The sequence below is a fragment of the Aythya marila genome (genome assembly GCF_965140915.1).
Source record: "Aythya marila genome assembly, chromosome: 23".
Classification (NCBI taxonomy): domain Eukaryota; kingdom Metazoa; phylum Chordata; class Aves; order Anseriformes; family Anatidae; genus Aythya; species Aythya marila.
This window is the reverse complement of record NC_139064.1, coordinates 1942923-1956925: the sequence shown is the minus strand read 5'-3', so window position 1 is coordinate 1956925 and position 14003 is coordinate 1942923. Positions and strand designations below refer to the sequence as shown.

Genomic DNA, 14003 nt, shown 5'->3' with positions numbered 1-14003 from the left:
ACACAACGCACCCGGTAAAAACACCAGGAAAATCAGCTGCCAGACAGCTCCTGGGGGAGCCCAGGAATCCCGGCCGCACCCGCTGATCTCAGCGCTCCCGGGAAGTGCTCTGGCACCGCCGCGGTCCCCGGGGGCTTCGCACCTCCAAGGGCCGGGGATGCTGCGCACCGGGCACTGCCCTGAAGCAGCACAGGGAGGGCACGGCTCTGACTCCTGCCCTGTCCCCACTGCTCCAGTTCATCCTCTGCCAGCTCTGCGGGGCCAGGCAGGCAGCTGGCCGGGAGCACTGAGCTCCAGGAGGCTCCTTAGGGCAGCACAAGCAGAGACTTCGTTCTCTGAGCACGACCACGGCAAACGAGGGATTCGCATCCCACGTCCCAGCTCGATTCCCTGGTTAAGGGCTGGCCCCATCCCACCCCCGCAGCCGTTTTGCAACGCCGGCTTTTCCTGCCCGAAGGGGTTTTCCAGCCATCCCCGGGCTCTGCCGTGGGAACCGGCCCACGGGGGGGCCCTGAAGAGCCCGGCAGAGCCCCCCCCAAGCACCGAGGCCGGGGCTCAGTGCCCTCCACACCCCCCCCCAGCCCAAAGCAGGCAGGAGAGGCTCAGCCTTCCTTTTATAATACTCTTTTATTTGATTAAAGAATTTGTATTCTTTGTATACACTGGAATGTGCTCTATTCCCTAGGCCATTATTGTACAGGGTTACAAAAACGGGGGGGGGTGGGGTGCGGTTCTTCTTTAACGTTACCCTTAAACAAATTTAAGAAAAATGCTTCCTTGATGTTTGAACTCGACTCCATTTTAAAATCATACAGACAAGCAACTCTTGAACAGAACTGAATTAATAGGATTCGTCGTCTATTTCACTACAGAACAGGGTTTGCTTTCCCTCCCCCAGAACACATCACCTTCCCAGGGCAAGAATCAGGGTTTATTTCCTCACTGGCGCTGTTACCGGAGGAGAGACCGCTAACTTCTTTGGCAGAGGGCCCCACGGGAACCAACACACGCTTACTCTGACTGAAGCGCGCTCTCTGGAGCACGGTAAATGTGTTTTTAGGACTTGTGAGGACAGGACACCGTTAGAGTTTCACCTGCATGCTCAGCCCTTCCCTACAGCAGCAGCCGGGGAGCTCCCCTGCAGCCCTCAGGCTGTTGGGGCAGCAGCACTGCCAGCCAGGGGGTGAGCAGCCCCAAACCAAGCAGGCTGGGCGTACTTTGAGGGGAGCGCAGCTCTGTGGGATGAAATCAGTGATCCTACTCAGGCAGTCAGAGGAGGAACAGCGCTGGGATAGCAAACACTACAGCTGGGTGCTGCTCACGCTCAGCATGCTCTCTGGAAGCCACCATTCCCCTCTCCTCCATCACCACACTGAGAAAGACCACCGGTTTTGGACAGATCCCAGCCCCACTCCCACTCTGACCCAGCCTCAATGAGAAAGGCCCAAAGGGCTTTTGGTGAGCCCAGGATGAAGTCCACTGCTGTACGGTGGGGCTGGGTGGACAGCAAGGAACAGTGTGGGGGCAAAGAGAACTGAGCTGTGAGGCCCTCTTCCCCTAAGCTCCTGTCAGTACCCCACCTTCGAAACCGAGATCAACTTGTTCCACTTGTGCCAGATGGAAAGGTCCAGAGAAGCACTGCGTCCTCGTGTGTTATCATCTTAATGCCTGTTTTCACCGTCAGAAGCAAGAGTTGAAGGCTGAGGAGAAATTAAAATGGCAGCACCACCAATGGAACAGCGTTTGATGATTAAAAAAGGAAGAGCGTGATGTCTGGCAGGCTCTGGGACTGAGCTCCGGTCGTCTTCATGGGAGAATGGGAAGTGTCAAAGCCAGGTTCTCTGCAGAGATCTCGTTCTTCTGCTAGCCAGTAAAAATCTGCCAAAGAAATTTGTAGCCTTTCCCCCCATGAACATGTCAATTCTCTGCCAAAAATGTCTGTGACCCAGGACACTGCAGATGGCAGGCAGAGCCATGTGTCTTAGCAGAGAGAGGGCTGCGGCATTCCAAACATTCAGAATAAACTTCGGCCTCTTTTTTTTTTTTTTAATTTAAAACTTTCCTTTGTGATTCCCCACAGCTGGCATTACAGGATTTCGTACTTGTCCACCACGAAGGTGGTTTCAGTAGAAAACCTTACAGGGCTGTTCCCATCTACCTGGGTCACTTTGGTAACCTGCGGAGATAACACACATTCAGTAGAGCATTTAACACCACTTCCCAACACAGCTTCCCAAATCTGACCATCTCAAAGAGGACAGAATCAACCCAGCACTTCTGAACACGTCAGTACTGTAAGAAAGATCTTAAAGATCTTTGTCCTGCGCCACAAACACAGCCAGTCTAAGGGAAGCTAGAGCATAGTCTGCCAGTATCCCCAGTAAGTGCAGCTCTACGCCGTGACCGTACCTGTATGTTGCAATAGTTCTTTTTGGAGATGAAGGAGACTTGCACTGGAAAGAAGTCATTTGGCTGCCCTGCTATGCTGAACTCCAGGCTGCCACTCTTGTTTTTGGCATCTATCACAGGCAGGCACCACTCCAGGAGATTTCTCCGGCTGTCATGGCGATACTCGCCATCTATTTCCCCAATCACTGGGGCACCGACACCAGACCTACAGCAGGTAAAAAAAAGCTACGATGCCTTACTCGCACAGAGCTAAGGAAGTGAACAAACCCAAAAGGCAAAAGGAGCTGACAATATACAAAGGCACCTGTTAGCATTGCCCAGGCACTGAATGTTACTTACGGTAAAGGGATTGTGATGATCACATCGTTCAGTTCTAGGCTCTCCTCTTGCAACTCGTATTCAATGTTAACATCGCAACTGTTCCCGCTTTCTGATGGCCAGCAGTTAACTGGGGGCAGAAAACCAGTATGCTGTACCACACAACCTTTCTGTGCAGAACAGGCTTGCAAAAGATGATGTACTTCAAAAAGCACCGTAAAATCATAACCTCATAACCAAGGAATTCCAACTTAAAGAAAAGCTTTTTGTTTTCTTTAAGAACGTTACAGAAAATGGTCACTGGTAAGAACAGGTACTGTCCGATGGAAGACACGCAGATGTCTTCACCCCTTCACCCAGCACCTCACGATGTACCACGCTGTGGAGCCAACCCAGCTGGCACAGATGAACATCAGCCCCTTCCAGCCAAGCTCCTGCACGTCACGCACACCCTTGCACTCACTTGTCAATGGAATGAAGGACTCTTCCGTGGTCTGCAACCTCCACTTCAGCACGCCCACATCACTGTTAATAGGGAATGATTTCTCTGGGTTCTTCAAACCGATCTGCGATTCTGCAGTAAAAAGCTTTTTGTCCACATTTGGGTGAGTCTGAAACGGGAACGTAAGCCAAGGCTGTGTCAGCTACTGGAGTCATTTCAAGTATGAGGTGACAACCACACGTAGGTAATCCAGCTTCTAGTACGACAGCCCTACACATCCTCGAGTACTTTCCTCTGCAAAACATACCTTGCTGAGCAGTCTGGCTACAGCACATCTACTTATCAGCCTGGAATACTGTCCAGGCTGATCTACCAGGAAGAATCCACCCCACTAGCATTTTTAGTTGCCCCTGCACCAGATACTCCAGCAAGTCCTGGTATCTGGGGCAGCATCCTGGAGCTTACAGAACAACTCCTCTAAAAAAAATATCTTAATTTAAAAAATTTTCATTTTTCTCGAGGAAGAAATAACCTCCTAAAGCATTTCAGCCTCGTGCTGTTGGAAAGAACGCTATCAAACCACAAAAATACTACTTCCATCAGCAACCTTTGTGTAAATGTATATATATGGCAGCAGCCAAACAATGCAAATATTCTCTCATTGCAATGGCAAATGGGAGCATCTTTTTAAAAGCAAAGAATTTTTCTAAGTTAATATTCAAGTTACACTGGAAAGACAGGAGTCAACACTGGGTTTGATTTAGTCTTTCAACTCAAGCAGCACATGTGGGAGCGTTGTTCAACTTTTTAATGAGATACATCAATAAGGAACCTACTACTGGATAAGTAGACATGCAGACAGACAACTATAGATAAGCTCTTAGCAACGAGGAGAAGGGAGCAATAGAGCGTATCAAAACACCAAAACATCCAGCACTGAACAAGATAACAATAATACAAAGGACAAAAAGGAAAGATGTTTCTCCAAGAATCTTCTTACACCATAATCCAGGGCTTCAGCAATTGTGTCAGATACAGCAGTGTAAGGACACAAGTGACCCAAGAAGAAATAAACTTTCTAGATAATAAATGTTCTTCATTGGCACAGTAACTTGACTGGAGAACTCCTGTTCAACTACAGCTCAAATCACGTAATAAGCACCAAGCAACGCATCAGGCTGCTGCAAAGTTCACGTGGAATCAGATGGCATGCCAACATGCTTCGCTGGACAGATAAGGCTCTGAAGGCAGGAGGATAAGCGTAGGAGACCAGATCTCCCGAGTGAACTTCAAACTTTTGACCGTGAGCTAGCCCTGCATTTATGCTACAGTCATGTCTCGTGTGACTACTTCCATTTTCAACATGTTTGCTGAAAAGGCTCAGACAATACTTTGCCCCAGAGAACAGCAAAAGGCTGTTCGACAGCACGAACACCAAACACTTTACCTGTAACTGCACTCCCCTCTTGTCTTCATTTTCTACGTGCAGGCGAATCCGTGCAAATTTTTCATCAGAGATGTGCAGCATGATCATGCCATGCAGCTCCATATTCTGCAACCCTCCGTCACGGCCACAAGTCAAGGAAATTTTCTCCTCTATTTTCATGTGCACACTGGACACAAAAAACAAGTATCTCAAGTCCTACACTTGGCATCTAACAGGCAAGGTGAAAAATTAAGTGTTCGGCCAGGAGAGTCTATATGCAACGAGCAGGTGCTACAACGAGAGTGAGGGTCCCAAACAGAACGACACTGGCAGCATAGCAGATGCATGCACTAATGATGCTCCAACACGTTAACTCAGGGGCACAAAGATCCATGGATACAAGTCCAAAAACACAGAAACCCACATGATAAACAGGGATACAGCACCTCGAGATGCTGTTCACTCAAAATCCCGCTAGCACAGCTCAGCAGAAAAAGGTTCTGATCTGCTACCTGTAAAACAAACTCCGAGTACGTGTATCCTAAGCTGCAACAGGACAGGAACTATTTGTGTCGGGGTCACAGGAAAAATGGCAGCTACTTTAACTCGTTTGAAGGCAAAATGCTGCAAAGAGACACATTCCAGAAGGCACAGAAAATTCCCAATCTCAGCTTGGGTACAGAGGAGGCACATCCATTTTAGCTAAGACAATTTCTAATCAAATAAGCTATCTTTTGTTGCTGTGCTTTCCCAGATTTTACCCTTCATCTTTCAAAATCGGAAGGCTAGATGAGCACACTGGCCTTCAACGGCAGGAAAAAGCCTGTTCTGAAAACTAAAGAGGAAGACAGCTCACAAAGCAACACGTGGATCAGACAGAGTAGTATGAAGACTGCTTCCAGAGCAAGGATAATACCTACCTCTCCATGTTAATGGGCGGTGCAAGAACTTTGGCTGCTTCTGTAGAGCGTTTGCCTACAGAAGTCATGATATTTTCTCCTTCTGATTTCAGTTTGTCCACGAAGTTATCCACCTCCTTCCCTTTAGCTCCAAGTTTCAGAGCTTTGCTAGGACCTGAAGGCCTAAACACAACGCACAGACATATTCAAGTCACATTCGTGGCAACAGTTTCATTCTTCCTCAGTCCCATCTTCAAGTGTTGTACCTTGGCTATCCCAACAATTTAATATTCACCTCTGTAACTTTTTTTTGGGGGGAGAACATGTACAAAAGAGAAGATCACTGCAGAAGAGCAGCGCCAACCTGGTGAGCACTAGCAGACCCCAACAGCACCCAGGCCATAGGTGAATGCTCCCTCACTTACCCACGTCTACCAGCTATTTTAGCACCTGTTCATCCACGAAGACTCAAGAGGACAGCAACTGAAACCCTTTCTTTGGGCGTGTGGTTTTCAGACAGTGCTGATTCCAAGGAACATCTGCTGCCTACTGCACACTCACCTGGAAGGCGCTGGTGCCACTTTGGGCTTCTCCGTTTCAATGATGGTTTCTGTGATCATTGCTGCCGTTGTGCCCCCAGACACAGCTGAACTGCCAAAGCCACCAAAACCGGGTGCCTTTTTGCCCTGTCTCTCGGCATCCCTTCTAGCCTGCTGCAATTCCTTCGCTTTACGGCGCATCTCAGCTTTTGCTTCACGTTCCTGAGTCTGAAGTAAAAGACAAAAGGCTGGTAAAGGCTTTGCAACCTCAATGTTACTCTGTGTAGCAACTAACACTAAGTATGATTTCTTATCAACCTTTTTTGAAGGAATAGGAAACAGGCATTTAGTTTACAGAAAACCTAAATAATTTTAAAATCCTGATCAAATTGGAGTAATGTCTTCACATAAAAAGCATCACGTTCCAGAGTACCTCGTGCCAAACTCAAAATTATTTCCACTCACCTCTCGGACGGCTCGGAACACCTTTTCTTCATGCGAGTCCATCTCAGTGAAGGTCCGAATTTGGGCCAAGTTTACGTTCTCACGGTAGCCCAGGGCAACGATTTCATCAAAGGCAAAAATCAGGTCAAAACAGTGTTCAGAGATCTCATTCTCCTCCAAGGCTCGACAATATTCAGGGATCTAATTCGGGAAAAACATTTAAAAGGAGCATTCATATAAACAGACAGACATAACTTCCAGCACTGTCTTTCTGCTGTTCCCAGACTTCACAGTTGTGCTAGACCCTCCGCAGAACTAGCACATCACTGAGCTGCCTTTCATTCCTTTACACTGTTGATAAACAACAAGATGAGGTTTTGCGATTGTCAGTTTCTCCTCAACTAAAATATTTATGCAATCTTTTAACTTAGTTCTAACTTTGTAACTCACAAGAACATAAACAAGCAAACACTAGTTAACTTCCTGAAGATCCTTTGGTTGCATCAGACAGAAATAGATTATAAAGTTAATATAATGACAATTGCAAAAACTCATTACTTAGAAATGTATTTAGAGTACTGCTACGCTTCTCAAGCGCATTCTGTAAAGCCACAGTATGTTTAGAGAAAAATATAACTGTTATCTTAAGAATACAGCCAATGTTTTACATTAAATTTGTAAGCTTCATCCCTTTGGTCTCACCAGTTAACGGGCAGCCATGGGTTTCTTACATATAGTTCAAAAATACCGCAGAAACTTCAAAGCTTAACTGTGCCCCGGGTCAAGAGCAGGCTCTAGAAAATCTTGGTGGTAGCTGGAGGCAGACGGTACTTCAGCTCACCAACAGCTTCCCTTATAACAGCGCTGTTTCAGGCTACAGACATGAACTTTGCAGTGAATAACCCAAAGCGTAGATCCTTACCACTCTAGAGAAAAGTCGGAGTGTTTCCAGGTCTTCCAGGATATTGCTGTTTTTGGTGGTGATCAGCACCATGTAGAGCTTCTCCATCGGCTGATACACGTACCGCACGCTCTCTGTCTCCACAAAGGTGTGCTGCTTCCCGGTGTTCATCAGTTTGGGGAAAGCCGCCAGCAGCCCCTCGATGCGGGTCCGGGTCATCTCCACGAACTGCCGCGAGACAATGGCCTTCCCCGCCTTCGTGCAGACGGCGGCCGCCAACAGCACCTGTGGAGAATGCAGACGGGGGTTTGCTGTGCCAGTCCTGGACACTGCCCGGCCCCTGCAAGCCTGACACAGCATCATAGGTGCAAAGAAAGGTCAGATCTAGCTGGCAGTGATCTTCCACACTGAGCTGATTTTCCTGCACTGGGGTCTTTTGTGTCTTTCTATGACTAGCGCCAAGAATTTACCTATGTGCTATGTGGAATCAAAGCTCTCAGTCCTCCAGTCAGGCAGACAGAGTCAACGAACCCATTGCTCTATACACAGCGCATGACAAAACCCCAAAAGTGCTTTAGGCAAGGTCTAGGTTGTGGCATTTTCTGTTAGTTCAGACCCAGCATAAAACTTACATTGAATCCCAGAATGTTTTCAAGTGTGACATTCCTTCCCGATGCCACGTTTACAGCCAAGACAGGTTAATAAAACCTTGAGAGCTAGATTAATTACAGCACATGGATGACTCTCGTGGGCATTTCACAGATGCTATCCTACCAACAATAAAAAGGCAATAAGGCGACTGCTAATTTACTTTTTCTTATTTTCTCTACCTAGACTCCTTCCTGAAACTCCTCTCAAGGATTAGTTTCTTAATTAACTGTGCCAAGGTAGGACGCTTTCTGCAGCTGAAGTCTTTGAGCTCCCCAGCCGTTTTCATTCACAGTACAGTGAGAGCAGCACCAACAACTCCCAGCTGCAGGTGGATTTCCAGCACCACCTCGAACCCAGCCAACAGGCGGCCGAGCAATGCAGCCAGGCACCCTGGCAGAACTCTTTGCATGTTGCCTGCACAGCCCTAGGCCCCTGCAGCTTGACAGCTCAGGGACAAACCGATCTGTAAGAAAAGCGCCCAGAAATCCACCTCCTCTTTCTGAAACCTCTCCACACATTACCGGGGGCAGCGCCTCACCGGAGATAACGCCCCGAGCCCCAAAACCACCTCAGCGGGACAAAGGCGGCGGCCGCAGGCTCCCTGTACCGGGGCAGGACCCCGAGGAGGGCCCCGTAGCCCCCGAGGGCAGCTCCCAATCGCTCCAGCGGCGGGACGAGCCCCCGCCACCCGGCCCCAGCCCCTGGGCCGCTGAGGGGGCAGCGGGAGCCCCGCGGCCCCGTCAGGCACCACCCGGGGCCCGGGGCAGGCCGCGCTGCCTGGCGGGCGGCGCCGAGCTCCGGGCCAGGCCCCTCACACCAACGAAGGCTCCGGGCACGACCAGGAGGCGACCCCCGAGCACTGAGGGCGGCGTTGGGGCTCGCCCTTACCATGGCGGCGGCGGCGCTGGGCTCGGCGCTCGCTCCCTCGGCGCTCGGCGTCCCCTCAGGCAGCCCCACAAGATGGCGGCGCCGAGCCACGTCCCCAGCCGGAAGCGGCGCGGGCGGGGCGGGGCGGGGCGGGGCGGGGCTGGAGGACCGGGAGCGCGGCCGCGCCGCAGGGAGCTGCGGGCGCCCCCCTGCAATTCCCACCTCTGCCTGCAGGGGGCGCTGTGAGGGGCGCTGTGGGGGGCGCTCTAGGCGGCTGGCGACCAGCGAGGCTGTTGCCATGGCGACGGCGGGGGGCGCCCCAGTAGGGCGGCGGGCGGCGGCGGCGGCGGGGGGCAGCGGGGCCGGGCCGCGCCCCGCCGCCCAGCACCGGGTGCTGGAGAACCGGCCGTACGACGAGAGCCTCGAGCTGCCCGCGAGCGATGAAGCCGGCAGCCCCAGCCCTCCGAGGGGCTCGGCCGGAGGTGTCCCGGACGGTGAGGTAGGCGCGGGGGCGGCCCGGTAAGGCCCCGGCCCTGTGGGGGCGGCCCGGTAAAAGGCCTCGTCCCTCCGGCCCGGCAGGACGCGGGGGCACGGCCCGGCCTCAGCGAGGATGAGGAGGACTCGGAGGAGTCGTCAGGGAGCGACTCGGAGGACGATTCGGAGGAGCACGGAGCCCCCCCGGGCGGGTGAGCCTAAAACTGAATAAATCGGAATAAATCACCCGGATGGGTGAGGCTAAAACCGAATAAATCCCGGTCCTGCCGAGCCCCGTTATGCTGGAGAGGCAACGGGGGCGGCTGAGAGGAGCCCCGCTTGTACAAAAACCCCTCCAAATTAATCTTTGCCTGAATGTCTCTTCCTCCCTTTAGTGACTACAACCTAGCCGAGTGTGACTACCTGCAAGTGTCGCCCGAAATTAAGGAACTCTTCGAGTACATCAGGAGGTGAGCTGAAGGAATCGGAGCCAGCTCTTGGCTCTCCTTTGTGCCAAGGGTAAGTGTGGCAGGAAAGGTGTCGCCCGCTGTGCAACGCTGCTTGTTTTTTCCTTCAGGTACGCTCCAAAAACAATAAACATTGAGTACAAGCTGCTGCCTTTTATTCCAGACTTTATTCCTGCTGTTGGAGACATCGATGCGTTCCTCAAGGTACGGTATTTTCAGGTGCCTCCTGCCACACCGGCTGAAACCCAAGGTGACAGCAGGGTGAGACTGGCGGTCAGGCTGTGCAGCCACGAGCTCAGCCAGAGCATCCTTGCAGCAGCGAGGGATCCTCGCCCTGTGCTGCAGGACAGAGTGTTACAGACACCTAGGAGATGGCACTTAGTGACACTGGGAACTGGCTGGTCACTTTGCTGCCCCCCCACATGGTATATATGTAATTTAAGGTGAGAGCTGCCTTCTTTGGGCAACACGTTGTACATTTCAGGTACCACTGTGCTAACAACTCCTATTTTCTCTTCTGTCAGAGCAGCATGCCTACCAGTTCCTTTTAGAGTCTGAATTTTAAACCATGGGGAGGCTCTTTACAAAACAGCTCCAGCATCCCCTGCTCTGGGCTCCCATGGGGAACACATTCTGTGTTTACCTGCAGGTCCCACGTCCAGATGGCAAGCCTGATAACCTCGGCTTACTGGTCCTGGATGAGCCGTCAACGAAGCAGTCAGATCCCACAGTGCTTTCTCTTTGGCTAACAGAGAATTCCAAACAGCACAACATCACCGTGAGTCATGGAGACAGAGGGGATGTTTACTGCTCACTGGCTAGAGCAAAATCAGTGCACTTTACTCTTACTTTTGTAACATATATATATTTTTCTTTTGGTTGTCACTACCTGGTTTTACCCAGTGTTTTGTTTCCCAGCTGCTTTTCTGTCTGCAGAAATCAGTTGGTGTAGTGCAACTAGAAAAGAGAAGATATGGTTAATCAGGGGCAAACACAGGGTTTGCAAAAAAAAAAAAAAACACAAAAAAAAACAAAGCAAAACAAAACACAAAGTACTTCCAGGTTTATATTTTTGTTTCTAGCAGCAGATAAAAGTGAAGAGTGTGGAAAATGCAGAAAAGAACCCCAAAGCCATTGACAGCTGGATTGAAAGTATCAGCGAACTGCACCGCTGCAAACCTCCGGCCACTGTCCACTATACCCGGTGAGCCATTTTATCAGCAGACCTCTTTCCTTCTTGGTACTTCTCTTTCCCTACATAGTAGGGAAACTTCAAGTAGCTTACAGCTATCACTCACCACTTTCAATTCCTTGCAAGCAGTAACTCTGTGAAAGAAGAAACTCTGAACAAGTCAGGGGAGGCGAGACTTACCCTGACCAAGTACTGAACTGGGTCTCAGCTGCTGTGGCACCTCCTTCTGCCCAGACACCCAGTTCAGAACAGCCCAGTCACTAAAGGAAGCAATGTTTCCAGCATCTTCCTTCAGCCATAGTGCTAAGCACAAATTTAAAGCTTAACCTTGTTTCAATAAATAAAAATGTCCAAACTGGCACTTCAAGTGGAGTCTGTCTCATTCAGAGCAATCTGGCAGTAGGAAGCCAGTTCAGTTTCTTGCATGTAATCCTAATTTTCTGTTTTTTTGTTTTTTTTTCCTTACCTTGCAGGCCCATGCCTGACATAGAGACCCTCATGCAGGAGTGGTCACCAGAATTTGAGGAGCTCTTGGGGAAGGTATGATACACAAGTGCTAGGTCGTTAGCTCAGGGCATAGCATTAGAAACGATCTAACTTGAAACCTGGGTTTCTCTTCTACTTCGACCACATTTACTTCATCCTTCTCGGTTGAGGTTAGTTCCTCACTTAACATTTCTCTCTCAGCAGAAGGCAGGTGAGCAGCCTGAATGTGTAGCTGCTGCCCAGGTAGCCTCTGTGCTAGGTCCAAGATTAGCACATGCTCTCAGGCCCTTGCTATTTGAGAACAGAACTAACACCCCCTTCTATTCCAGGTGGGCCTCCCAACTGCAGAGATGAACTGTGACCTGGCTGAATACGTTGACATGATATGTGGTAAGCAGAGGGGAGGTGAGACCCTTTCTTACCCTCACTTAAAGGCAGCTGATTAGTCCTAGCCCAGGAACTGCCAACAAAGGGAAACATTCAACTTTGACAGACACAGAGGTAACAACATTACCTTAGGCTGCTCCAAAGAGGATATTCTGTCTGTCTGTTAACTCCTCCTTCTTCCATGAGCTTGGGTTTTGTCTGCTCTGCTCAGCCAGCTGATGAGAGCGAGCAGTTAACTCTCTTCTCTTCCAAGAGCCTAGGCAGCGCTCTGTGCAGGGTGGTGTAGTCCGTTTGCTCTCATGCACTTCTGCTCTTCTTTTAGCCATTCTGGACATCCCCGTGTACAAGAGTCGGATCCAGCCTCTGCACGTGCTTTTCTCGCTCTACTCAGAGTTCAAGAACTCACAGGTAAGCAACCCCAGCCAGGCACTGGTCTCTCAGGGGAAGCATTACAAAGCTTGTGCCCTTAAAGTTGGTCCTGGTGTGTTTGTGAAGAGCGAGTAGACTATCCTAAAAGAGTCCAAAGAACATTTTCTAAGCTTCGCATTTCCCTAGTAGCTCAAACTACTGAGCACAGACAGCATGGTTAGAGCAGGGCTTGCGCGAGCCTCTGGCTTGCTGCTGAGCACACAGCTCACATGGTGCTAAAGTGGCTTGTGGTTTCAGCTACACCCATGCTCTAATTAACGAGTCTCATCTTTGCACTAACGCATTCTTTCTCCTGCAGCATTTCAAGCCTATGGCTGAAGGGAAGAAGGCTAGGAGCTCTCCGTCCAACACACCCTCACAAGGAGCAGAAGTGGAAGTATTGAGCTTCACGTGAAGCTTTGTGTTAAACCTTCATCTCTCGGATCGAGATCTGCTGCTGGACATAGAGATTTGACCAAAGCAATGCGTGAAGCAACGCAACATTTCAGAAGCATCCCTTATTTTATAGATAGTGCAGAGCTGTTTTGCATTCATAGAGTAGATTTTGAGTCTTCACGTTTATAGCAGATGCTAATACCTCCATTTTGACTTGTTTCCACGGAGTACAGCATTAAACTCTATTCCAAATGACAAACTGTGCCACTGATGCTGAACTGAGGCTTGCAGAGTGTAACACTGCAGCATGTAGGAATAAATTCCATGCTCTGACACAAAACTTCGATCTACCCCGTGCGTTCCAAGGTCTGATGCACTCTGGGGGTCTTGAGTCTCCTCTGCCCTTTACTATAGAGCCACTTTTTCTGTTTTCTGTGCCCTTTGCTGCTGCCAGCAGTGTCATTGCTTCCTTTCTGCTGCTTGTACGGAAGGAATTGAGGAAAACCAGAGGAGCCCATGGGTGGGGGTGCTCTTTGCTTACCTCTCACTGCGTGCAGATGATGGAGGGGGTGAAACAGGGTGTGTTTGCCAGGGACCCCAGGTGGGTGACAAGCCGATGAGGTCAGTACATAAAAATTTAGAGGAGTTTGTACATTTGTTGCTCCCACTGGCTGTCTTAATGGAGTTCAGCAAAGAAAAAGAGGAGAAATAACCAGTGCAGCACCACACAGACACTTAAGTTGAGTTTATTGCTGTTGGGATGACTCCGCTCAGCCCCTGCCATGCTGGCTGCCCTCACCTGTCCCTGATCCAGCAGGGATGGACAGGTTTGTAAAGCAAGCAGGCCCTGAATCTGCTAAACAAAGGCCAGTGCCTGGCCTTACTCGGGGAGGAATCACAGCACGAGCAGCTTGACAGAATCTTTTTAAAAAGCTTTGATGCATTTTGCTTGTAACAGGTAAAAACATGCTGTTCTGTTTGCAGGGAGCCACATCAGCTCCTTCTGGGTCAGAGCCCGGAGCACAGGTCCTGCTGCCACACTTCCTGGCCTGGTGGCACACCGGGAGCCCTCGTGGTTCTGTTTCTCACCATGTTTCTTCCAGAGCAGTGGCACCACGGGGCAGGAGCACCCTGCTTGCAGCTGGCATTTCCAGCCTGTCCTGCTCTCGGGTGCCTTTCCCTGTCCCAGCCCCCAGGAAAGGGAGTGTCCCTTGCCTCGGGTGACAGCTGCCAGCTGGCTGTGCCCAGCCCATGCCCGTTGTCCCAGGGTGGCACCTGGTACTTAGCATGTCGAGCC

The 14003-nt window shown here is 50.3% G+C and overlaps 2 protein-coding genes across 3 annotated transcripts; one reads left to right on the top strand and one right to left on the bottom strand.

Annotated features, from left to right (window-relative positions):
- Positions 1-723: 723 nt before the first annotated feature.
- On the bottom strand, positions 724-9007 carry ARCN1 (archain 1). Of its 2 annotated transcripts, none has more exons than XM_082777887.1 (10): positions 8918-9007; positions 7400-7663; positions 6499-6678; positions 6056-6261; positions 5516-5677; positions 4617-4782; positions 3191-3338; positions 2749-2857; positions 2410-2614; positions 724-2176 (listed from the first exon to the last, which is right to left on the bottom strand). In XM_082777887.1, the coding sequence occupies exons 1-10, from the start codon at positions 8918-8920 to the stop codon at positions 2087-2089; spliced, it is 1533 nt and encodes a 510-aa protein (XP_082634013.1). In that variant the 5' UTR covers positions 8921-9007; the 3' UTR covers positions 724-2086. The 2 variants fall into 2 exon arrangements, with proteins under 2 accessions (XP_082634013.1, XP_082634014.1); XM_082777888.1 differs by lacking the exon at positions 8918-9007 and adding an exon at positions 8011-8140.
- On the top strand, positions 8919-13652 carry IFT46 (intraflagellar transport 46; the record flags this gene model as incomplete). The annotated part of the gene is made up of 10 exons (XM_082778014.1): positions 8919-9395; positions 9476-9582; positions 9766-9840; positions 9948-10041; positions 10487-10615; positions 10920-11041; positions 11503-11569; positions 11845-11905; positions 12225-12310; positions 12630-13652. 10 exons carry the CDS (start codon positions 8919-8921, stop codon positions 12723-12725), a joined length of 1314 nt encoding a protein of 437 aa, XP_082634140.1. The 3' UTR covers positions 12726-13652.
- Between the last annotated feature and the right edge of the window lie 351 nt (positions 13653-14003).

Coding starts and splice junctions, on each gene's coding strand:
- ARCN1 (XM_082777887.1), bottom strand. Junction 3,339..4,616: donor AGAGGGGAGTGCAGTTACAG/GTAAAGTGTTTG, acceptor TTCCCGTTTCAG/ACTCACCCAAATGTGGACAA. Junction 2,858..3,190: donor GTCCTTCATTCCATTGACAA/GTGAGTGCAAGG, acceptor TTCTGCCCCCAG/TTAACTGCTGGCCATCAGAA.